This window comes from Octopus bimaculoides, chromosome 9, assembly GCF_046866305.1.
Source record: "Octopus bimaculoides isolate indiv1 chromosome 9, ASM4686630v1, whole genome shotgun sequence".
Lineage (NCBI taxonomy): Eukaryota > Metazoa > Mollusca > Cephalopoda > Octopoda > Octopodidae > Octopus > Octopus bimaculoides.
The window spans coordinates 70,162,527-70,188,597 of record NC_142936.1 but is presented as its reverse complement, the minus strand read 5'-3'; the positions used below and the strand labels follow the sequence as shown (position 1 = coordinate 70,188,597).

General features: G+C 35.7%; 2 protein-coding genes across 15 annotated transcripts in view; one reads left to right on the top strand and one right to left on the bottom strand.

Moving 5' to 3' along the window:
- LOC106868038 (serine/threonine-protein kinase 26) overlaps window positions 1–4,674 on the top strand; it is a 152,744-nt gene extending 148,070 nt beyond the window's left edge. For all 13 annotated transcript variants that reach the window (XM_014913146.3, XM_014913144.3, XM_052970743.2 and 10 more), the window contains 3 exons: window positions 945–1,061; window positions 2,575–2,768; window positions 3,722–4,674. In XM_014913146.3, coding sequence (XP_014768632.1) covers window positions 945–1,061; window positions 2,575–2,768; window positions 3,722–3,731 — 321 coding nt within the window. In that variant the 3' untranslated portion in view covers window positions 3,732–4,674. The remainder of the gene's footprint in view (window positions 1–944; window positions 1,062–2,574; window positions 2,769–3,721) is intronic.
- Window positions 4,675–7,416: 2,742 nt separating this feature from the next.
- On the bottom strand, window positions 7,417–25,137 carry LOC106868040 (60S ribosome subunit biogenesis protein NIP7 homolog). 2 transcript variants are annotated; one of them, XR_001409215.3, is made up of 6 exons: window positions 24,745–24,990; window positions 22,963–23,049; window positions 20,116–20,254; window positions 15,938–16,078; window positions 12,304–12,432; window positions 7,417–7,626 (listed from the first exon to the last, which is right to left on the bottom strand). XR_001409215.3 is itself a non-coding variant. In XM_014913150.3 (5 exons), exons 1-5 carry the CDS (start codon window positions 24,867–24,869, stop codon window positions 7,507–7,509), a joined length of 612 nt encoding a protein of 203 aa, XP_014768636.1. In that variant the 5' UTR covers window positions 24,870–25,137; the 3' UTR covers window positions 7,417–7,506. The 2 variants fall into 2 exon arrangements, 1 of the variants encoding a protein (XP_014768636.1); XM_014913150.3 differs by lacking the exon at window positions 12,304–12,432 and having other exon boundaries at window positions 24,745–25,137.
- Between the last annotated feature and the right edge of the window lie 934 nt (window positions 25,138–26,071).

The following is a 26,071-nucleotide window of genomic DNA, read 5'->3' as shown; positions in this document are numbered from 1 at the left end:
CCTTCACAGATATAATTTCTGAATGAGATACGCAAGCTCTTTTGTTACCATATTTCTTCTAAAATATACTGCCTTAATTTTAATTAAATTATTAAAATAATGAAGAATGTAGTAAAATAACTTTGTCTTTATTAAGCTGGTGTATGAGACTGAAATTAACATGAAATTTTGATGTAAGGTTTTAAAACAAGAAATTTATATCATAAAAGCAGGGACATTATCACATGGGTTTGTATAAAAAGATTAAATAATTTAACCTCCACCCATACATAACACTTTTTTCTCTCTCCAGAATTACTATTAGGAACTAGTTTAATAAGTGTAATTAACAGAATACATGCAATTATTTATTTATTCCCTCCAAATTTAACATTACAAGGGCAATAACATATGTTTGCCTGTCTGACTAGGAAACTGTCTGTGCATTTAATTTAACAATCATAATCTGGTTTACTGACTTTATAACATTTTTAAGCATTCCTTAATTAAAGACTAGATTGGAAAACATTAGGAACAAGGTGGGGCTGGAATGGAAGTCAATCTTAACTATTGTGTGTATTAATTAATACAGTACTTGTTGCTTTATATTAAATTTAGATTTACTCATCAACTCTTATTTCTCTTGCAGTATGTTCATCTAATTTTACCCTATTTTACATGATTCTCTAATATTTTCTTTCTTTTAAGCTATTTAAAATGAAATGCTCTTTTTTTAAGCCATGTGCTGATGATAAAACTTACTTGTTCTTTGCTGTTCATGTAATCTTTTTCAGATGATGTATTGTATAAAAATGATTTATTTTTTTTAAGAAATGATTCTTTTTCTTTCTTTCTTTCTTTTTTTTTTATCATGAGAATGTGATTGATAATATCTTTACTAAGTTGTTGCTTTTTTGTTTTTAGATTTGGTTTCTTAATCATACCAAAACCATTTTTATTTACAGCCACCACGAATTGCAAGAAACCAGCCATCCTCTGGAACAGAATCTGAAATAGTACCTCTACCCTCCAACCAAGCTTCTACATGTCTTTCCATTATTGTGTTCCCTATTCTTAATGAGGTAAGATATGTTCAGAGACAAAATATTTCAGGGAAGTAAATTACACTAGTAAACAACATCTTGGAAAGTTAGTTATGCTTTTAAACAAAGATGTTATAATGAAACCAAAAAAAAAAAAAATAAAAAAAAAAAAAATTCTGTAGAATACCCTTTCTACTATAGGCACAAGGCTTGGAATTTGTGGGGAGGGGGATAGTCAATAACACTGACCCCGGTGCTTGATTGGTATGTAATTTATCAACTGTGAAAGGATGAAAGGCAAAGTCGACCTTGGCAGAATTTGAACTCAGAGCATAAAGACGTACGAAATGTCGCTAAGCATTTTGCCCAGTGTGCTAATGATTCTGCCAGCTCACTGCCTTATTTCTGTATTATAACAACAGTAGCTGATACAAATGTTGGTTTTCCCAGCATGCTTTACATCATATAGAGAGTTAACATAAGAAGTGTAGGATGATGGCACATATGAGGCTAGGTGGCATGCAAAGAGTAAAAGAATATTACAGTAACACACAAAGTGATAGAGAAGAAGTAAATGACAGTAGTTACAGTTGTACAAATGAGAAATATTTTATTTAAATTTATTTTAAGGTAATGAATCTTTTGAAAATTAGTATTCATATAGGCATATGTGTGGTAAGAAGCTTGCTTCCCAGTCACATGGTTTGGGGTTCAGTCCCACTGTTTGGCACTTTAGGCAAGTGTCTTCTACTACAGCCTCAAGCTGACCAAAGCCTTGTGAGTGGAAACTGAAAGAAGCCTGTAGTGTGTGTGTGTAATTGTGTCTTTCTTTGTCCCCCACCAATGCTTTAGAACCAGTGTTGATGTGTTTCTGTCCCTGTAACTTAGTGGTTGGCAAAAGAGGTCAATAGAATGAGTACCAGGCTTAAAAAAACAAAAAGTAATGGTCAATTCATTTGATTAAAATCCCTTCAAGGTGGTGCCACAGCATGGCCACATTCTGATGACTGAAACAAGTAAAAGATAAAATATAAAGATATCATCATTTTGTATAAACACTATTAAATGAGCATTATCGTATATACGCCGTATTTCCCAATATTAGCCATTATGACAAAAGTATATTTTCAAAGTTATGTCACGTGCCCATGTAACACTCTTGTTAGTGAAGATTATTGAATGAATGATTGTTTATTCTGTGGTACCTCTCTATACTTCATAATTGGACAAGTTTTATAGTGAATTGGAAGCTAAAAGTACAAACAGTTTATTGCCCTTGAATATGAAGCCAATTAGTTTGTGTTAGTTAAATTTGGATTGTCTGTAGACAAATATTTCTCATGTCACTGTGAAGTTATAGTTTAACTAAAATATTGAATTTCTGTTATATAATTGGTGCTGACTGAACTTTTCTTTAATATTCTTTAGATTAACCTTATCCACTCTTAAAGGTCAGATAATAGTTGTTACTAGTATTTGTGGACTTGAAAAGGTTAAAAGCTTGTCATGGTGTTGTTAAACTAAGTCTTGACTTCTTGATTGTATATTTCAGTTGAGAGAACATTACAGAGTAGTGAGACCACCTCAGAATATTGAAGCCATTGATGAGTTAAGGAATGCTTTTGACTTGGTGGAGAAATCCTGTCCTGGCATCACTGACAGATTTTTAACAGATGTTGTAAGAAACATAGGGGAACAGATGTTACGAGAAGCTGAAGTTCGCCAAGGGGTAGAGAAATTTAAACGGTACGGTGATTCATCTTTTATATTATTTTCCCTCTTAACTGAATTTATCTCCTTAATTGCAATTTCTGTGCTGTAAGAAAAAAACAATTATATAAATTCAAGCATTTCATGTAGCTTTCTTTGAAAAAAGTTTAAATTATAAAACTTGGGTAAGCTATATACAAACGTAATTAAAATCAAAGTTATAAGACAGTGAAAAAGCATATTTGTTTAGTTAAACCTTCTATCATTTATTTCATTGCTTGAGCAGTTTTCTGCTTTCCACTTCCTTTTTGATGGCAGAAATGGTATAGCAATGAGTTACAAGTCAGTCCTGGTTTAGGACAAATGTTGCTGTAATTTAGCCCCAGGAGACATGTCTCTTGGGGCTAAATTACAGCAACATTCGTCCTAAACCATGTCTGCCATGTTATGTTGGCAAACAGTCTTTACTACAAAGTGCTGTTGCATTGTGAGATTTAAAAAACAGTAATTTTCATGCAATTTAGAGTAATGCCTCTATTTGTTTTGGCAGTATAACTTACCAAGTCAAATTTGTCTTACATTCTTCTAAGCTCAATAAATTGTTACACTCATTACAGTCACATTCTTTTTCCAGACTATGTAACGTAGGAACTGTATTATCCAATGTATCCTTCATTTGTGTGAAGGATGTTTGGCTGTTATTTCTAGCAAGTCAGTACCATGTAAAGGGCCCCTTTGTTGGCTCACTATTTAGAGAATCATCTAACCTAAACACTTCTGGTTGTTAATGATTTCTAGGCACATGGTATTTCATTATACAACCATAATATGCTACAAAGTATATTAAACGTTTTTATAAGTCAGTACTATGTTCTGCTCTTCTGATTGTTTTTGTTCATTCTATTTAAATGACAAAAGGTAAATTAACTTAGCTGAATGCTTAAATAACATGAGTACATTATTGATTTTCATTTTCTTTTCTGTTGTAGGCCATATTGAACCTGACACAAAAGATCTCAAGTCTATCTTTTCCAAACACCAAATAGCCTCTACATCTCCTTTCAATTTGGGTTATGACTTTTTTAATTTCTAGCAGGTTAAATACTATGAAATGTTTCCACTCGTTTCTCCTCTGAAACAGAAACTACCACTATCTTCTTATCTTTCCTTCAAAGCCGCAAAAAATGAACCCGCCCTCCCTACAAAAAAAGCATTTTTACCCCAAAAACACTTGGATTCGTCTTTTCATCAGTCAAATACCGGCTGTTGGTGGCAGGGGTCAAGCCAGTGTTTGAATAGGAACCCCTTTTTAAGTTGGTTTTAGTTATTTAAAAGATTTTTTAAAGAAATATACATACATGTGTATCAACCATGTTTGTATGTGATTTTTGTTTTTCTTTTTAATTTGAAGTGGGAAGAAGTATATTTTCCCCTTCTAAATAAAATCAGCTTCAAAGAATAACATACAAAGGATCCCATGAACATTAAAAGTAGCAAAGTAAATTGTTACTTTTCTGATAACTAAAACAATGTAGCTGTTTGAAATTTATTGTCTTCAATGTGGGCTCACTTTCAAGCAGCGATCAGAAATGACCATAACATTCTTTTTTTTTTCTCTCTCTTCCCCTTACTTTTTTGCTGTTTGAGGAGCAGAGTCCATAACTGATAGCCAGAAACAAAAATACAATCTAATATTTTCATTGGTTTAACTTGTATATTTCTGGAAAAAAAGAAACAAAACAAAACAAAGAAACAAAATGGAAAAAATTATATCCAACCCACTATTTGGCTGCCATCTTGGACAAACATACCTGATGCTCTTTTGTGTCTACTATTCCATTATTTTATTTTCATGCTGTGTACATAAAGGTGTATCATATTCACTGGAAAGTATTCTACTGTAAATAGTATTAAAGTGTAGCGGTCAAGGAGAAATTTAAAATATTTGTTGTGTTTTCTTTATTGTGTTTGTGTTTTCTGTGTATGACAGGAATTGGCATGTCTTTTGACAAGCCAATGAGTCTTGTTTTGCTTCCAAGTGCAGTTATTGAATTTTTAACCCTTTTGAAATAAAGACCCTCTTCAGTCATGAATGACCCATGTGATTACACCTAGAAAGTTACCTTCCGAGGCACAAGTCCAGCCTCCCCTCTCCATGCCACTGATGTTATCCAGGAGAGAAGCAAAGAGTTATACAGCTCAGCACCAGCGACATTGCAACTCATTTCTGCAGCTGAATAGACTGGAGCAATGTGAAATAAACTGTTTTGTTTAAGAACACAACACACAGTCAGGTCTGGGAATCGAACTCACTACCTCATTGTGAGCCCAGCACTCTAACCACTGAGCCATGAGCCTTCACATCTGTTGAAATACACTGCCTTTATTTCAATTAATTTAGAACAGGGGTAGGGTAATCCCCACTTGTGAATGCAATTGTGCCCATGAGAGCCAATTTTATTGCACCCACAGGCTGATATACTCGTATGTACAAAATATTGTAAATTTTTCTTTTATAAAATTTATACAATACTCGTATGCCTATTTGCAACATAGGTCGCGTTTCCACTACGACTTAAAACGGTTAGACTTGAATGGAAATTTTGTTATCACTATAAAACACATTGCTAGGTTTGTATCACCTCTTTAAAAGTCAAGTACACTCTGAGAAAACTAAAAATATATTGCATGTATCGTTGTAGAAGATACTGTATAGAAATTATTCATATCCAAGAACCCCACTCCCTATTTCGTTTTTCATATTTTTACGAAAAAAATCTCCAAACATCAACACTCACCCTCATTCTGTCAATCGGTAAGCAAAAAATATTTTAAAATCTGTTAAAAATCAAAAACAAATTGGTAAAACTTCATCGAAACAGAAACTATTAATTTGGTGCTTTGTGAACGAAAATATAAAAGTTATTACTAATTTTTTTCTGAAAAAGCAGTGAAAAATAATTTTTTTCGAAAGGGGTGACGCATTTTTGTTATCAGTCATTGTCAAGGTCAACAGGAACTACTTTCCTGTCATCGGCTTATCAGTTATCGCCCTTCCTTACCCACTCGCTTATCAACATCTGTGTGGTCGAGAGAGAGAGAGAGAGAAAAAAATCAAGGTTTTTTTCTTATTGAAATAGATGTGCCTTTGTCTTATTTACAACGAACGAGCAAGTAGCCGTTCATAAAAAATATAATATTGAGAGGCATTTTGTGAGTAAGCATAAGACCTATGAAAGCTTGAAAGTATCTGAACGTTTAGCCAAGATAGCCTCCTTGAAAGAAAATCTTACCAAAAGACAAGCTTTTTTCAAAAGGTCACTTCTTGAAAGTGAATCAGTAACTCAAACTAATGTGGTGTGCAAAGATATTGCTAAAAAACTCAAACCACATAGTGATGGTGATGGTGAATTCGTGAAAGAATGTATCCTTACTGCTGTTGAGAATATATGCCCAGAAAAACTTTGTTTGGAAATAGCCTACAAGAAGTGTTTCCAATCGTATTAAAGATATTGTTGATCATATTCATAATTCTCCAAGATCTGATTCAGCAAATTTGTATTGTATTCATTAGCTATTGATGAGACAGCTGCTCGGATGGTAATATTTATATGTGGAATAACTGCAAAACTCAACATTTGGGAAGAATTTCTTGCCTTGAAGTTAATGCATGGAACAACTAGAGGTGAAGATTTATTTCAAATGGTTGACTCTGCCTTAAAGGATTTTAATTTACTGCATGAAAAAAATGAGTGGTCTTGCTACAGATGGCACACCATCTATGGTAGGTTGTGAAAAAGGGTTCGTAGCTCTGATTTAGAATGAATTTAAGAAGCATCTTTTGGATCTGAAAAGTTTATGTGCAAAATCTCTCAAGATGGGCAATATAATAGAGGTTGTAACTAAGGCTGTTAATTTGATAAAAAAGCAAAGGGTTGAATAATAGGGAATTTAAAGAAATACTTATTCAATTCATATTTTTTTGAATTCAAGTATTTGACAGAATAATCTAATTGCTAAATGGGTAAATAATCAACCATTTTGTAGAATTGCACAGAATGGATTTGGAAGCTCTAGTTGCCTTTATTATAACTATAACCCTTTAGCTTTCAAATTATTCTGTCAAATGTGATGCTTATTTAATCACATTTTTAGAATTAACCATGAATTGTCTTATAGCTTTCAGATTTTTCTCACATATAACTATTAGTTATTAGAATGATATCATAGAGTAGGTGTTAGGGGCACGGATATGGCTTATTTCAACATACAACAAGTGGAATAATTAGGTTGATATGGCAGGTTTAAATGTTAATGGGTTAAAGTTACAAAATCACACACAAGTAAGTCTAATGAATTTAAATGAAAAAAATTTGCACTGGCTGTGTTGTAAGAAGTTTGCTTCCCAATGACATGGTTGAAGGTTCAGTACCACTGCACGGCACCTTGGGCAAGTGGATTTGGTAGAGGGAAGCCGAAAGAAGTCTATTGTGTGTCCCACTACCACTCGACAACCAGTGTTTGTGTGTTTACATCCCCGTAACTTAGCAGTTTGGCAAAAAACAACAGGCTTAAAAAGAAAATAAAGGGTTTAGTTCGACTAAAGTTCAAGGGTGAGCCACAACATGGCCACAGTATAATGACTGAAACAAGTAAAGCATAAAAAGATATTAAACAAAAATGCTTATAAGTTCAAATGATTTATTTAGATGAATAGGCAAAAAAATATAAATATATACATCTACAAATATACAATTGAGTTTTAAAAAAAAAGTTAGATTATTCTGTCTTCATTTCTGAGATATTCCCCAATGTCTGCCTGATGAAACGCAACAATATCCATTGGGTCTGCTCTTCGACAATTTTGTGTTGATTTAGATGCTACTCCAAACCCCTGAAATATAAAATTTTAAGTAACAATTGAAAGAGTGTTTTTAAGCAAGTTTTAATTTTTTATCATAATCATTTTATTTCCTGATGCCAAGACATTGTTATGCAGAGAGAACTAAAAACGAACATTTAAATGTGCCCTTTCTTGAACATCAGTAAACATGCATGGAGATAGTGCAACATATCAAGAAACTGAGACAAACTTTCAAAAGGTGGACTGCAAGCAAATGCCCAAATGAACAGGGAATTTGTTACATCTGGAAAACATGAACTCACATACATATGATAGGCTTCTGAGCAGTTTCTTATTTCTTTATTGCCCACAAGGGGCTAAACATAGAGAGATTAAGTCGATTACATCAACGCCAGTGCATAACTGGTACTTAATTTATCGACCCTGAAAGGATGAAAGGTAATGTCGACCCCAGCAGAATTTGAACTCAGAATGTAGTGATGGGCGAAATACCGCTAAGCATTTCGTTCAGCATACTAATGATTCTGCCAGCTCGCCGCCTTTCAGTTTCTGCCTACCAAATCCACTCACAAGGCTTTAGCTGAAGACACCTGCCCAAGGTGCCATACAATGGGAATGAACCTGAAACCATATGATTGGAAAGTGTACTTCTTAAACACACCACCAAGCATATTGAGTTAGAAAAAAAGCTGACCGTAACCAAAGGGTCAAATTTTATTTTGCAACCACAAATTTCCAGATTCAATGCGACTGCATAATATCTTGGACAAGGATCTAATAAGACCTCGGATTTACCTAAATCTTCAGTAAAACTGGATGGAAACTGTGACAGCCAGTTTGGTGGACTGCATTAGCAATTCAAAGACTTGTCATGCAGTGTGCCATGCTGATTCAGCCTGAGTGTTAGTTTAAGGAGATACATGTTAGTGGCCACTTAAATATTAATGGAGATCTATTTATGACACCATATACACTTCTTTTTACTGAGTACTCTATTAAATCAGAAGAGCAAAAATTTAATGTGTACTCGTGACCCATTATATGTTAATGCAAGTTTTACTGAGAATTTAGGTATTAATTTTAACAGATAAAGCAGAACAAAGTGGTGTATGGCTGTATATTGTTAAACTGTTGATATAAAATAAGCTAGTGATAACAATATGGGCATTAGCTGATACTTGCAAGATTAACAGATGTGGACTTGAAATGAAAAATGCTGTATTGTACAGTGGTGGAAGAAAGGGAAAATGGAGCAGAGATCAGAACCGAAGAGCTTATAAAAATTGCTGTCTGTACTGCTGACATGTCTGTCTTGTGCCTGTATGGTAAAATGAACTCTATAGGAAAGCATGGTAACCAGAGTAAGATCAAGGAACTATTACCTTAACTGGTAAAAAGGAATTCCTCTCTATCTCAGGGCAAAGGCCAAATTGTATGATGTTTGTATACAAAGTGCAAAGTTGCATAGTAGTGAAATGTAGGCCTTGAATATGGAAGCTTTGCAATGGATAGAATGAAATAAGTGAACATGCTCTGCTGGGTGTCATGTTAGTGTGCATGAATAACAAAGCACGAATGAGCTCAGAGAAAATCTAGATATGAGAATACTGGTTATAAGATACAAAAGTGAAGTCTGCCCGATATAGACATGTGAAGCAATCATATAAAAAAAGTAGTGTGTACTTGAAATAGCTGGAAAAGAGAGAGATAGGGACCAAAGACATGCAATGAAGTGGTGAAGGCTAATCTCAAACTTCATAAAAGTGATGACAATATGTACATACAAACTTATACACACACATAACTTGTCACATTTGCTTTGTGTCAGTTATATAATGCATAGACTAGAAACCACAACACCCACTTCATGCTGCAGACCTATATTCTCGACTACCAAAATGGAGGGTTGCAGTAAGGACCCAACATAGCACACTGAGCAAGACTCACCGACTGATGTAAACATAGCAAAAGCGTAGTCATTAGAACGGTAATGGTGTTTGGAATAATATATATATATCTACACAAGTCTCTCATCTATTATATTTCTGACAAGTCTCCATCAACTTAACCCTTCATTGCCTTCTATTTTTTTCCTTAAGGTATGCACCTGTGTAATGGCATTCTATATGACCCCCCTTCTACCAAATTGTCAAAGCATGGAATAAACTACCCACCGAGCGAGATCGTTGCCAGTGCCCCTGGACTGGCTCTTGTGCAGGTGGCACATAAAATACACCATTTCGAGCGTGGCCGTTGTCAGTACGGCCTGACTAGCCTTCGAGCCGGTGGCACGTAAAAGCAATCACTACACTCTCAGAGTGGTTGGCGTTAGGAAGGGCATCCAGTTGTAGAAACTCTGCCAAATCAGATTGCAGCCTGGTGTAGCCATCTGGTTTCACCAGCCCTCAGTCAAATCGTCCAACCCATGCTAGCATGGAAAGCGGACGTTAAACGATGATGATGATGATGATGGATTGTTAGCTGTCAGGACACAGAATTCTTTGAAAGTTCCTAAAATTCACCAACATTAGTCCAGATGTACTGAAGCACTATTTCCTTTTTATGACTCTTTTACTGTTCACTTTTTTGTTTCTTTATAATTTATCATGAATTACACATGCAGTTTTTGCTTTCACTGCCACTTTCTGCCTGCTCTTTAACTAGTTTCCAATGAGGTATTTAGTACTGTATACAAGTAGATTGTTATTATTATTATTATTATTATTATAATATTATTAAAAATATAGGAATTCACTTTCACATTAGATTTTCAAAAGTGTTTAAATCTATGGAATTATGTCTATTCTGGCTGTTGCTATAGAAATAGCTTGGTTTTAAAGTAGGAATGTGACACATAAAAACTCTCTGTTAATGTACAAGTTGATTGGTCAACATTCATGAATTAAGTTTACGTGGCAGTCGTGCTAGAAGGTCACACAAAAGCTTTTCTCCACTGAATAAGTCCTGACAGAAGAGAGAGATATGAATAAGTGATATAGTAGTTTAGATAAAAGTGTTAGAGATAACTGTTCTTTATTATTCTGTTGAAGAACAGTGTTATGAATTAGTGCTACTTTTGTCCTACTGAACATGTTAAAACATATCCCTTCTTTGTTAAAAAGGAGTAAATAAGATAGATGATAGCTGTTACATGAATTTTGGTTTTCTTAAGAATGAGCCCAAGTAAACATCCTACAGTAACTAATTCATAGGAAAATGAGACTTGTGTATTACTAGTGCTTTTTTTTTATATCCTCTTCAGCGGTGGGTTGTATTTTTTAATAAATGAGCTTTCCTTATTAATTCTTGTTTGGTCTGGAGTATTACTTGCTCATTGATTTTTATACATACATATATATATATCATCATCGTTTAACATCTGCTTTCCCTGTTAGCATGGGTTGGACAATTTGACTGAGGACTGGTAAGCCAGAAGGCTGCACCAGGCTCCAATCTAATCTGGCAGAGTTTCTACAGCTGGATGCCCTTCCTAACGCCAACCACTCAGAGTGTAGTGGGTGCTTTTACGTGCCACTGGCACGAGGGCCAGTCACACGGTACTGGCAACGGCCATGCTCAAAAAGGTGTTTTTTACGTGCCACCTGCACAGGAGCCAGTCCAGCAGCACTGGCAACGACCTCGCTCGAATGATTTTCTAACGGGCCACCAGCACAAGTGCTAGAAGGCAATGCTGGTAATGATTACACTCTAATGGTGCTATTTACAGGCCACTAGCATGGAAGCCAGACATATATACATATATAATTGTATGACGAGACTATCAGATGTTATACATTGCTGGTTGCAATGCACCTCCAATACTTTCTTGATTCTGCTATTCTTTTCTACCTTGTCCCAAAGTATTTAAACTCTGTGGTTCTCAACTGGGGTTCATATATGATTTTGTTGTTAAAATTTATGTGCAATAAATCAGTTATTCTTCTACAATACACAAAATACTTCAACAATAATATTTAATTACAAAAAATGTGATAGGATTTTTTTAAACATCAAATGGGTCCATTTGAGTAAAATAGGAATCAAAGAGGTCCATAGATAAAAACAAAATGATTGAGAACCACTGGTTTGACCAAATTGTTTTCCCATTGTCAGGGAGGCCTTCCGAGTGGCCCTTTTCCAATTTCTTGGATATCACTCAGCAACTGCATGGGCCCACCTGTTGTTTATGAACACTGCAACACTTTAGCCCTTTAGTGTTCAGATTAATCTGCTAAATGCAATGCTTATGCATTCACACTGTTCTGAATTAACCATGCATCATCAATGATGTGATTGTTATTTTTAGAATTACGTTACAGGGTAAGTGTGAGAGGCCAGATCTAACCAATTTAAACATAAAATAGGTAGAATATTTGGGCTGGGTATGGCTGGTTAAAAATGCTAAAGAGTTCAATTCCACTTTTCTATGCTTGCATGGATCAGACAGAATTTGTTGAGGTAGATTTTCTACAACTGGATGCCCTTCTTGTCACTGATTCTCACTTGTTTTTCAAGCAAAGTAATACATCCTCACAACTGGACAGGTTTTATTGAAAACTGGAAATATGGGAGTTTGTTTGTATGACAGCGACCTCATCTATAACTAATGACATATTGCAACGAAGACATACAAAACACCACACACATGCATATCAAATCTATTTGCAAAGCCTTGGTCAATGTGGGGCTATAGTAAAAGACACTTACCCAAGGTGTTATGCAGTGAGACTGAACCTGAAACCATGTGGTTGGGAAGAGAACTTCTTAGCCACACAGCCATGCCTGTATCTTATAGGTAATTAAATAGTTTGTTTCCTCACCCAGTACCCTTTACTGCTGCAATAGATCAATCATCAGAAAAATATAAGGTTTTCAATCACTGGTAAGACATGAAACCAAAAGGTCAAAAAGACTCTCTTGTTGGCTTAGATGAGAGGTTCTCAACCAAGGTCTATACAATCCCTGGGAGTCCATGCAAGCAAAATTGGGGATCCACAGTTTTTTTTTTAGAGGTCCATGAAAAAATGTTGCTTTAAATGGATTTTTAGCAAGAAACTGCTAGGTTCCTTTCTATAACGTTTGACACAGTTCAGGTTACACAAGTAAATGTGTGAAAAACAAAATAGGAGCTTTGAAAAAAGTATCTATAGAACTAGTTTTTAACCCTTAAGCATTTAAACTGGTCATATCTAGTCCAAATATTCTGCCTGTTTTATGCTGGGACTGGCTATGTTTTATGTTGGGACTGTCATACAAACAAACTCCCATATTTCTGCCTGTTTTATGTTGGGACTGGCTATATTCAGCCTCTCACACCTATCCTATAATGTCATTCTAAAAATAAACAATCACAACATTGAAATCTTAATACAAAAAGGTAATGCATGTGTAATCCAAAGCAATGCAAATAAATAAGCATTTCATTGGACAGAATAATCTGAATGCTAAAGGGTTAAAAAAATCCTATCACATTGAATGGCTGTTGGGGTCTACCAGAATAAAACAATAATTAAAGGGGTCCATAGAGAAAAACTAGTTGAGAGCCACTGGTTTAGATGATGAGCATTTAGAAGTACGTATTGGTTAAAAAATGTTCAAGGAGCTGAGTATTCCACAGACACAATATGTGACAAGACTGTATCTTCAAATTGTAGTTACAATCCATGACAGGTTTGTATACAGTAAGATAAAAAAAGGTTGAGCTCCTTCCTGGCTCACATGGACTGATAGGGCTGGTTTCCCGGATTTTCTGACACATGTACTCCTCCCACCCCATTCAGTTTTGCCAGCTGAGTGAACAGGAGCAATATGAAATGAAGTGTTTTGCTCAAGAACACAACACATTACCTAGTCCAGGAACTGAAACCACAATCTTATGAGCATGAGTTCAATACCCAAACCACTAAGCCATACCCCACCACTTCTATATGGTGTGTGCCTACCAAATTCCACACACCAAGCACATGTCAACCTGAGGCTACTGTATAAGATGATTGCCAAAGATAACTCTCACTGGGATTGAACCTGGGATCTCAGGATTCATGGACATTCATTTTGACTAGCAAATACTATACAAATATCAAGATCCCCATCATCATATTGTGTATTTTTTTTTTCTATGCTCACATAGATCAGAAGGAATTTGTTGAGGCAGATTTCCTCACTGTCATTAAGTCTCATCTATTTCCAAGCAACATAATATTTTCCCTGTGGTTGGACATGTTTTCAAGGAACATGGGAAACAAATGACATTGATTGTATTATGGTAACACTCATTTGATTTACAACTACTATATGATGACAAGACAAAAGAACCACACACACACAATAGGCTTTTTTGCATTTCAGCCTGCCAAATCCGTTTACAAAGCTTCAGTTGGCCTGAGGCCATAACAGAATAAACTTGCCCAAGGTGCCATGCAGTGGAACAGAATCTGAAACTCTTTTTTTAAAAGCCAACTTCTTAACCATAGCTTTTGTTATATATATACACTATTTACTAAAGCCAGAAAAAAATTTGTTACTCAATTTCATGTGACCATTTGTAGGAGAGTTGTATCATCACAACTGTCTGATGAATGATCATGTGAAACTCTGTTTTTTTCTTTTCTGGCTTTAATTAGTACATTACACTACCTTTGATATTCTAGTACTATTTTTTTCACCTTGTTTTGCATTTATGCACTTGCTTTCTTGTGTATGTGGTTAAAGTGTCGAATCATGAGGTAGCAAGTTTGATTACTGGACTGGGTTGTGTCCTTGAGCAAGACACGTTATTTAACATTGCTCCAGTTCACTTAGCTATAGAAATGCGTTGCAATGCAACTGGCGCCAAGCTGTATTGATCAGCCTTTGCTTTTACTGATAACATCAATAGCATCGAGAGGAGAGGCTGGTATGCATGGGCAACTGCTGGCCTTCCACAAACAACCATGCCTGGAGGGGAACTTTGTAGGTGCAACCCCATGATCATTCATGACTGAAGGGGGTCCTTTATATATAGGGAGAATTCACAAAAAAAAAACAAAAACAAAAGACGAAGACAGGTGGTGTAAGCAACAAACAGATGTATTAGTTTCACGCTTGGGAAGTGAAAAAGTCTTTAAAGCTTGAAGCCTACGCTCCTTTATATATATATATATATATGCAATCCCACTGGCAGCTTTGAACTTTTTTCCATCCAAAGGTTCTTTTGAACCCAATATTCTTCATGCTGCTATTTAAAGCTTTATCTACTTTGAGTTCCAACATTAAAATAATTTACTTCAATTCTTGAAGTTCCTAAATTTATATAATGTAAACAACAAACAATTCTCACTGGTAAGAACTCAGCTTCTAAATGAATGGAGACAATTCAAAGTGTTGCTTTGTTATAATGATTAGAATCTCTGTCAAGTTTACAGAAGATTTGGGTTTACATATCATGGGCAGTGTTCGACTTTTTTTCCCCATCCAAGGATTTTTTTAAAAACTCAGTATTCTACACGCCATTATATATAAGACCCCACCAGTGAAGAATCACTGTGTTTTCTTCAAAGTTATAACTTATAACCTACAGGTATTCGAAACGAACGAGACAAACTGTTATTCAAAATTTTCTCGTAGTATTGATGAGGTATATAAGGGGAATAACTCCTGCAAATTATTTTAAAGTCACCATTGCAATAATATACTTTTAAGATTGTCAGTACTCTAATCAACGGTATTCCACTTGTAACTAAAAGTTTTTTTTCTCTCCCTCACCCCACATAAAGTGTATCTAAAACATTATTTGACCAGGTCCTTCTTTTCTCTTAAGATGTTAGGGTATGGTCAAGAAGTTTGCTTCCCATTCAGTCTGACACTTTTGTCAAATGTCTTCTACCATAACATTGGGTTAATCAAAGTCTTGAGTGTATTTGGTAGACAGAAACTGAAAAGGTGCCCATCGAATGTATCTCCCCACCACCTCTCTCCTTGGTTTGACATCACTTGATGGATGTAAATGAAGCTCACTATCGTACAGGTTGTGTACTTTATTTCCAATCTTTCACAAAGTCATGTCTGGTCATAAGAAAATATGACCTTGCTGGAAAACAGGTAAGGGTTGGCAACAGGAAAGGTATCCAGTTGCAGAAAATTTTGTCCAATCCAAGAAAGCATGGAAGAGTGAACGTTGAAATGATTATGATGTTCCTGAAATAGTTCGTTGTTTTTCATTCATGCAGTTTCATTCTGCCAAGAACTTGTTACTCTATACAACAGCTCTGTTTCCAATTATTTCATACTGTGTGCAAGATTTGTGTATATGTAAATAGAAATGCATGCATTTGTTTATGTTTGTATAGAAAGAAAAACTTACCAAAGGCAAATCATTCATATTGTATACAATAACACCTTGGTACTGCTCAGTATTTTCTGTGATTCTGCCAAGACCAGCTTTCATTATGTGGTTTCCATATAAGAACTGTTGTTCTGCATTTGGCTTCAACCATATTTTGTACTAGTGAGAGAAATTACATTTAAATGGTCAATTATAACACAATATACATACTTACACACACATTTATATATATATGGTTCGTTTAACGTCTGCTTTCCATGCTAGCATGGGTTGGACGATTTGACTGAGGACTGGTGAACCAGATGGCTACACCAGGCTCCAATCTGATTTGGCAGAGTTTCTACAGCTGGATGCCCTTCCTAACGCCAACCACTCCAAGAGTGTAGTGGGTGCTTTTACGTGCCACCGGCACGAAGGCCAGTCAGGCGGTACTGGCAACGGCCACGCTCAAAATATATATATACATACACACAGTAATCCCTCAGTTATTGTGGGTCTAACATTCCAAAACCTCCCACAGAAATAAAATCTAAAAAGATATAAATGCCTATCAGCTGCAGAAACGCGTGATATAAACTTACATGTCTTAGCCAGAAAAGTCTGTGATTTACTGAGTGTGCAATAGGTGAACTGTGATATGGCGAGGGATTACTCTATTCTTTTTCTTATACTTATTTCAGTCATTTGACTGCAGCCATGCTGGAGGACCACCTTTAGCCGAGCAAATTGACCTCTAGGACTTAATCTATCAGTCTCTTTTGCCGAACCACTGAGTTACGGGGACGTAAACACACCAGCATCCGTTGTGGGGACAAATACAGATACACAAATACACACACACACATATATATATATATATATGATGGGCTCTTTCAGTTTCTGTCTACCAAATCCACTCACAAGGCTTTGGTCGGCCCGAGGCTATAGTAGAAGACACTTGCTCAAGGTACTATGCAATGGGAATGAACCAGGAACCATGTGGTTGGTAAGCAAGCTACTTACCACAGAGCCACTCCTGCGCTTATATATATATATATATATGAGATGGTTTAAGAACAGTCAAAGCTCCTTTTGCTAATATCAACATCGTCAACACTGCACCACGAGTAATTGCATTGCAATGTAATGTAAATATTTCTTATGCTCTTAGAAGCTTTGAAAATCAGTGCTGCTTACTTCCACAACAGAAAGCTGATAAAAGAAGCCTTCCTCAAGACACGACGTCCTGATGATGCAATTCCCAACCACTAAGTTAACTGAGGAGCATATAGTTTCCCAACTGGGGTTCTCTGGAACCCTAAGATTCTATGAGTGGTTGCAAGGAGCTCTGTAGGAAACGTAGTCCATACATCATATTCCTTAGTTTAGGAAAATCCCAGTGTCTGGAGCAGTAAGGCAACGCTATAGGAAAAATGACCGCTTCATAGAGAATTGTAAAGGAATCTGGTCTAAATAAGATTTTGAAGATGAAATTCTCTTTGTAACATCTGATGGATTTTAGCAGTGGCAAACCATTCAAAGAGTTTCATGATGTATTTAACCCTTTAGTATTTAAACCAGCTATATCCAGCCAAAATAGTCTCCCTTTTTTTATGCTCAAACTGGCCAGATCCGACCTCTCACACCTACCCTACAATGTTAGTCTAAAAACATACAGCCACACAATAATGATGATAAATTCAAAACAATGTAAATAAACAAACATTACATCTGATAAAGTAATCTGAATGCTAAAGGGTGAATCCTTCGCTTACAAAAGAGGAAGATAAGGACAAAGAATAATTTTTACCCTGAGACATGGAATCTATTTCAAGGGTTGTCAAGAGTTAAAAAGAGAAGGAAACACTAATATGGAAATCCTCTTAGCCCCTTGTGGAACATAGGGCCGGTTCCTGGTTTCCATGGCATATGTGTTCCCCCTAGCTGGATGGGACGCCAGTCCATTGCAGCTTTTTACTCAAGAAACAGGAAGAAAGAGTAAGAGAAAGTTGGGGCGAAAGAGTACAACAGGGTTCGCCACCACCTACTGCTGGAGCCTTGTGGAGCTTTAGGTGTTTTTAGAGAGCTCTTACCTCTGCTGGCGACAAAGGGACTCTCACTCAGGGTAAAAGGCAGACTGTATGATGCATGTGTACGAACAGTCATGCTACATGGCAGTGAAACATGGGCTGTGACTGCTGAGGACATGCGTAAGCTCGCAAGGAATGAAGCCAGTATGCTCCGCTGGATGTGTAATGTAAATGTGCATACCCGTCAGAGTGTAAGTATCTTGAGAGAAAAGCTGAACATAAGAAGCGTCAGTAGTGGTGTGCAAGAGACGATTGCGCTGGTTTAGACATGTGGTGAGAATGAATGAGGATAGTTGCGTGAAAAAGTGCCACTCCCTAACAGTTGAGGGAAGAGGTAGGCCCAGGAAAACCTGGGCTGAGGTGGTGAGGCAAGACCTTCGAACATTGGGCCTCACCGAGGCGATGACTACTGACCGAGACCTTTGGAAATGTGCTGTGCGTGAGAAGACCCGGCAAGCCAAGTGAGATCGTTGCCAGTGCCCCTGGACTGGCTCTTGTGCAGGTGGCACATAAAAGACACCATTTCGAGCGTGGCTGTTTTCGTGCGGGTGACACGTAAAAGCACCCACTACACTCTCTGAGTGGTTGGCGTTAGGAAGGGCATCCAGCTGTAGAAACTTTGCCAAATTAGATTGGAGCCTGGTGTAGCCATCCGGTTGCACCAGTCCTCAGTCAAATCGCCCAACCCATGCTAGCATGGAAAGCGGACGTTAAACGATGATGATGATGATGATGATGAAACACACACAACGCCCGGTCTGGGAATTGAAACCGTGATCCTCCGAATGCGAGTCTGCTGCCCTAACCACTAGGCCATTGCGCCTCCACAAACACTAACATAAAGAATCATAATTAAAAATAAAATGAAAACATCTGCATTGGATATCAACACAGAAAAAGGATCGGTCATCTATACATTATTTACACAGCATTTAACCTCCTTAAATATATTATACAGCCATGAATGACATTTGAAAAAACATTCTAAGAACAACTAATTAATCATAAGAAAAGTAATTTTATGGCTCAAAATGGGTTTTGTGCAATAGTTCCAAGTCAGTACTGACTCAACATGCCTATAGTCAAAGATATTCCAGCTCATTCTTTTGTATATGAATAGTCTCCCTGATTTGAAATGGTAGTGTGTGATTTGAGGAAAATTTGTCAGCTATTCTAACAACTGGAGCAACCAGAGGATCCCGCCTAACTGTAGAAGCAATACTTATTCTAAAAACAGACAGGAAGTTTTAAATTTATAAGAATCATGCACATATACTTTGAATAATATGTGAGCCTGTGATTAGGTCCTTCAAATTAACTTCATATCTGCACCAATGCTGATGAAGAAGTCATATTTTCAATATTTTCTTTGAGTAAGGCAGTGAGCTAGCAGAATTGTTAGCACATTGGGCAAAATACTTAGTGGCATTTTGTTGTTCTTTGTTCTGAGTTCAAACTCTGCTGAGGTCAACTTTACTTTTCATCCTTTCAGAGTTGATAAAACAAGTACCAGTTGAGTATTGGGGTCGATGTAACTGACTTAACTCCTCCCCCAAAATTGCTGGCCTTGTGCCAAAATTTGAAGCCAATATTTTCTTTGTGTACACTAACATCTTCAAGACCCGTAAGATTGCTTTCGTTATCAAATAACCCTTTTGATTCCAACCCACTTGAAACTACTCTTTGTGTTATGCAAAATGTTTTAAAAGGATCTAAATTAGAACCTCCCATCAAAATTTTATGTTAATCTTAATTTTAAATATTTGATTAATAATGACAAAGCTATTTTTAAATAATTTTCATTATTCTAAAAATTTATAGAAACAAAAGTAGTGTATTTAAACAGAAAAAATGTTTCCACATTTGTTAATTCTGGTTTTAATGTAATTTAAATGGTGTAGCTCGAAGCTTCAATTTAGTAGCAAAGAGTATGCTGATGTAATTAACTGCAGTACATATAACTTATTTTTATTGGTCCCTCGATTGCTGAATACAAAAGACTTCCAGGAAATTTAAAATTCAGAATGTAAAAATAGAATGCAATACATAGTACAAGTGCTCTATCAATCTGGACATCTACCTTCTATATTTTTTTATTTTAAAGATAATAATGAACAATGTACAAACCTTAGCATAAGGAGCAAGAAAATCTAATGCAGTAACATGAAGCCGAAATTTGCGAGTTTTGGTGAACTTGCCAAAACAGGTGCCAAAACTTCTTAAGTTTTCTCTGGAAACATGACAAGCCTTTTTCATTAAACTTTCTCTGAAAAACCACAAAGAAAAACATTCAAGTTTGAAAATAAAATGGCACAGATGCATAGAGCAGAAACTGAGATAAAATCTCTTAACTGTTACCAGTTCTTATAGTGTACAGGCACTGTAAGAATTGATATACTTCACTTAGGTAATTCAATATCACCATAGTTATTTTACTCAATAGTATGTCTCTAAGATTGACTTGCAGTAGCTGAAAATAAAATGCGAGATAAATTTGTAAGCAATATTTATAAATAAATATCTTTTTGTATAAATTTAGCAAGAAATCTATATACATAAATGGCAATTTCTGTCTGTCGGTGAATTTGTTACTTTAACTCCTCCGAGACTATCCAACTGATCTTGATGAAACTTGACACGTGTGTGGGGCTTATGCCCATGCGGTCACTTGCACACTTGGAATTTCAAAAAAAAAAAAAAAATCGATAATTTTTAATCAGCATCGATTTTTCAAAATCAATAGGATATTTCTATGTAAATACTCGTATGAATGTTATTTTCTGCCATAACTTTTAAAGTTTTCAATTGATTTTCTTGAAATTTTATACAGATGAAATGTGAGCTAAGGCTGGGTTGAGGCAAATTTTTACCTAGGCTACTCAAGCAAAGTAAGATGATTTTTGATTAACTGATTAACGAAATTTGGCTTAAATTGTTGTGGGGTTAAAATATTCATCAGTTATTTCAGCATTCTCAGGTTGCTGTAACATGTATTTTCTTAACACCTGCACTTAAAATTATCAATTCTAAACATTGCAGCGTTGTGTGCTAAAACATGTAACATGTATTTTCTTAACACCTGCACTTAAAATTGTTGGTTCTAACTGTTGCAATTGATATTTGATTCTCACCATCAGTGGAACTATACCCATGAAACACGGTTGTCAAATTAAGTGCATATGCACTTAAAATTTTCTCTTGGGTTGTAAGAGAATTTGCCCCAAAATGACAAAAATTGTCATTTTTTAATGTTTTTTTCCCTATAAACAAGAACCAAAACTCTGGTTAGATTTATTAATCTGGGGTAGCTTTGGCTGAGAAGGTATTTGCTTGCTGAATCCTATAAACAAGAACCAAAACTCTGGTTAGATTTATGGTCTGGGGTAGCTTTGGCTGAGAAGATATGCAACAAGGTCAAAACATTGGAATCCCAAAATTCCTAACCCTCACTGAATTAAGTGTGTTATGAACACATTAGTCTGAAAGAGAAACTGTTTTCTGATGATGAAATACATCAGTGATCAAAAGCAATGACCAAATGATTCCTTGACGTAAGTGGCAACATTACTTTCAAACAGCATGAATGTAAATACACATGCACATATCAGCATTTAGATGTCCTTGTTTCATGCTAGCATTGTGATCCCCTGTCTTCTTTGGTTTGGATGCCTTTTCTAATGCTAACCACTTTACAATATGTACTGGATGCTTATTTTTCTTTTGTGTGCCACAAGCACTAGTGAGGATGCTATGCAGCTTGCCAGATTATGAACCCTATGAGTGGAAGCGTTATGTTAAGGGATGAGGAGCTATATATATATATATATATATAACAGACTTCTTTCATTTCCATCTTCCAAATTTCTCTCAAAGCTTTAGTCAGCTGCCAAATGCAAGAACTATTTTCATCATTCTGATCCAACCCAGCCGTCACCTTTCAATTATTCTCAACTCATGCCAACATGAAACAAGGACATTAATGATGATGATGGTGGTGGTGTGTGCGTGTATCTCTCTCTCTCTATCTCCCCCTCTCATTCTTCCCTCTACTGTTCTTCGCTTCTCCCTGTCACTACTATCTCTCTCTCTCTTGTTGCTCGTCCTTCGCCTCTCACCGTTACTACTACTATCTCTCTCCCTCTCGTTGCTCACTTTTATTCTACTTCCTCCCCTTCTTCTCCCTCTGCTACTCTTTCTCTCTACTCAGTGCTGGTCACGTGTGTCTGGCTGCTATTTCTTCTCGTTCTTGGACTCCCCAAGCTCGCACGTACTTCTTTGCCCCTCCTGTTCGTGCTTCACAGCGTTCAATACATACACACTTCACGTCTGGCTGTACAGCCTTTTTGTTTGTTTATTTCACCGTTTTGTTTTCCGTCCGCCACTACCCTCCACGAAAAAAATTTAATTTGTGTGCGTGGGAAGAACCATTTTAACGATGCGTACTGCCTTAATTCTTCGAAACGCCGGTGTTTTAATGGTGGCAGCTGATGAAGGGGATGTTTCTATGTGGCCTGCTTGTTTGTTGTACCTTGTTTATCAGTTTGTCCATGTTCTTTTGCCACGTCATGTACCCAGTTATGTATCTATATGTACATGTAGATGAAGGTATGTACATACATGTACATATATATGCATATACTCATATATTGTTTATATATATATAAATTCAATAATAGGACGAATTCTTTTACAAGAATTTATCAAGTAGCTAGCGTGAAAAAACCTCATAAGGGAAAAAAATCCATCATTTATTCCCGAAATATATATATATATATATATATATATATATATATATAGTTGAAATTTACAGGAAAATAAAAGACGAAGACAGGAGTATGAACAAAAAACAGGTGTATTAGTTTCACACTGGGGAAAGTGAGAAAGTTTTTTACATTTCGAGCCTATGCTCTTCAACAGAGAGGAATGAGAAAATAAACAGAGAGACTATATGAACAAATAACAAAACAGCCTTACTTGCAGTAATAAATCCTTTCCTTATGTAAACGGAAACAATACTTTCCATCAGTTCTTTCCAACAGCTGTGAAATGTTATCTCCAATACTGAAAATAAAAAATTTCATTATATGAAACTAATTAACATAGAAAGAAGAATGGGAACGAACCAGTCGTATGACGGTGACACTCGTTTACAACTATTGCGTGATTTCATAGCAAAAGTGACACAACACAGTCGGTGGGCTTCTTTCACTTTTCATTTACAAAATTTTGTAGCAAAGCTTTGGTCGGCCCGGTTCTTTAGTAGAAGACATTTATCCAAAGTGCTTCACAGTTGGATTGTGACTCCTAAAATGTGGTTAGGAAGTGTACTTCTATGTCTGTACATGAAATATTTGTGATTATATGAGGAGAGAGAGTGTAGTGAGTCATTTGTTGATATATGCAATGATTGAGTTCCTGTGATCTGGAAGTTTACTAGAACATGCTGTTCCTATTTAAGGAAATGTTCGAGGTTTGTATTGAAGACCTCAAGGCAGAAGGAATCCCTGCATGTAGAACCACAAATTCACAAAACTTTTCGGAAAATAAGTTATGAGAAGTAATATGGGGTGCTTAAACCAGGATTCCGCCAAAAATTTTAAAGTATGGAGTATTATTGTCAATAAAATATAGTATAAAACACTAATTAAGTCAGTTTAATTAGTCTTAGTAATCACAGACTGCTTCATTGACTCAAAAAGTATTACTTACACTACCTCACATGAGTGGGATCGCCCAATATCTGCAAAGTACTTAGGTGCGCTGTTTTATATCGATAAAATATGCCACAAAATAGTAATTAACTCAGTTTAATTGAACTCTGGATAATTTACTATTTGATGTTCGTAAAATCGAATCTATTTTAGTTTCGATCTCAATTCAACTCGTCACGTGGAAACCTTGCTGGTCCTAGTTTTGTTGTGATTGCCACTTTCCCCGAAAGAATGCCTCCCAACGAAATATTTACGGATCAGCAGATAATGAAAAGCATACAATTACGACACTGGCTCAATCTTTGTCAAATTCAGCGATTTGTATTGGTGCGCCCGCCGTGGATTGTTGAAGAATTCTCACATGTGCTCATAGCGAAACTCTATTGAAAATAAGACTAACATTTCCCCTCACTTTCTATTCGCTGTTCGTAGGGTGTACCACTTATACTTTTTGGATCACTATGATTTTACGAACGCTAAATAGGAAATTACCAAACTTAGTGGTTACTTGGGTAAAATAATTATTTATTTCTAAATTCAACGAAGGTAACATTTTATTGTGATTCCATCCGTATTACACCGGGGGTCATGAGCACACATATCATAGTCATATTAAGAATATAACCACATAAATATTTAATATGCAAATGCTAGTAAATTTTACGATTTTCTTAAAAACTCAAAGGACAAATATATATATATACACAGGCAATTTTTCGTTTTGACTCGAAGGCGTGTGCCATTTCTGCGTGAGACGAACCACCACTCTACAACTCAGAACCCGTCGTGGTTCGTCTCTAAATTAGTTATATACATATATATTATATATTAGGAAACCCGGTATAATATTATACCAATTTTTGCCTGTAAGGTTGGAAAAAAATTTTTATTCCCTATTATTACTATATATATATATATACACACACACACATAGGAAATGTAGGTACTTGGTAAACAATATTTGATAAATACTTTGGAAACAAAATAAGTAGGCAAAATTCTATGACTTGACAATAATGTGGTAACGTAGAATATATTTACTTACTATTTGGTTAATTTTTCAAAAAATAATTTACATTCATCGTCAGTGAGAGGCCTCATCTTTACGTATGACTTTTTTAAAGAGATGAAAACACGTGGAGGAATTAGGACTCTCTCACCAATGCGCATGCGTGTTTCAATGACTTCCGGTTGTAAGACTATTAATTCTTTCAGAAATGTTACGTGAAATGTTTTTAAGGATTGGAGGACAACGGTTCTTAGATAAAAAAAACAAAAAACGTTACCTCTTCTTAAAAAAACAAAGCCCTCTTCTCTTTATTATTGGTAAGACAAAGCAGAATTCGCATTCATTTAATTCTTCTATGGTATTGGACAAGTTATAAAAGCTGGAAGTATAATATATTTTTGTCTTTTTTTTCTATTCTTACAGTCATCTTGTCTACTATGAGAAATACGGGTGAGGCCAGCCCGGGCTGCTAGAAATGGCAACAAAATCTCCTTCAAACTACACCATATCGTCGTCTTTGGAAAAAAGGCAGAACAATAATGCAATGTTATAAATAGGGATAGAAAGGCGGGATGGTTATTGCTGGAACGCCTTTCATCATTGGTCTTGTAGATCTGGACTGACCTTGTGGGTTCTACAACAAAAAATCCCGCTTATTTTTCGTAAGAGTATGAATGTTCCAACATCACATGGGGTTTTAGATAATGGACACTACTATGAATTTTGTTCTTATTTTCATTTATATATTAATGGAGATACTAGTTTGCAATAAAAAGTAATAAATTTTTAAGTCGTTATTTGTGTTAATAATTCATGAAATTAGGGGCAGTAGTTTCATAGAATCGGTGTAACGCCGTACTGTATTTAGTTCTGACTGCGTACTACATCGCATCATACACTCAACTTTGCCTTTTATCCTTTTAGGGTCGATAAAATGAATAGGCAATCTACTTTAGAAGTGATTATATCACTTCTATAATACATTATTGGTAATTATTCAAAGTAAAGAAGCGTTTTAAAATACAGAAAATGCAAGGGAAATAACTCAATATCTTCTTTTGTACACTAAAATAAGTGTTGTTTGGGAACAAACATACCTTAGAAAGCTAGATTCATTCAATCTTAATTCTAGGAAGGATTAAACACTAACTTTATTAATTAAACTACAACAAAGAAACACATTTACCCTATTAACAACAGTATCGGTAAATAAATTCAATAAGTAAACCTATAACTAACTCCTAAATTATATGACTAAATACCGACCAATCCTATAAGTCCAGATATATTCCCACCAGTCTTCCATAGTTATTCATATAAAAGTGAAAGCGCTCTCTCTAAATATATATATATATATATATAT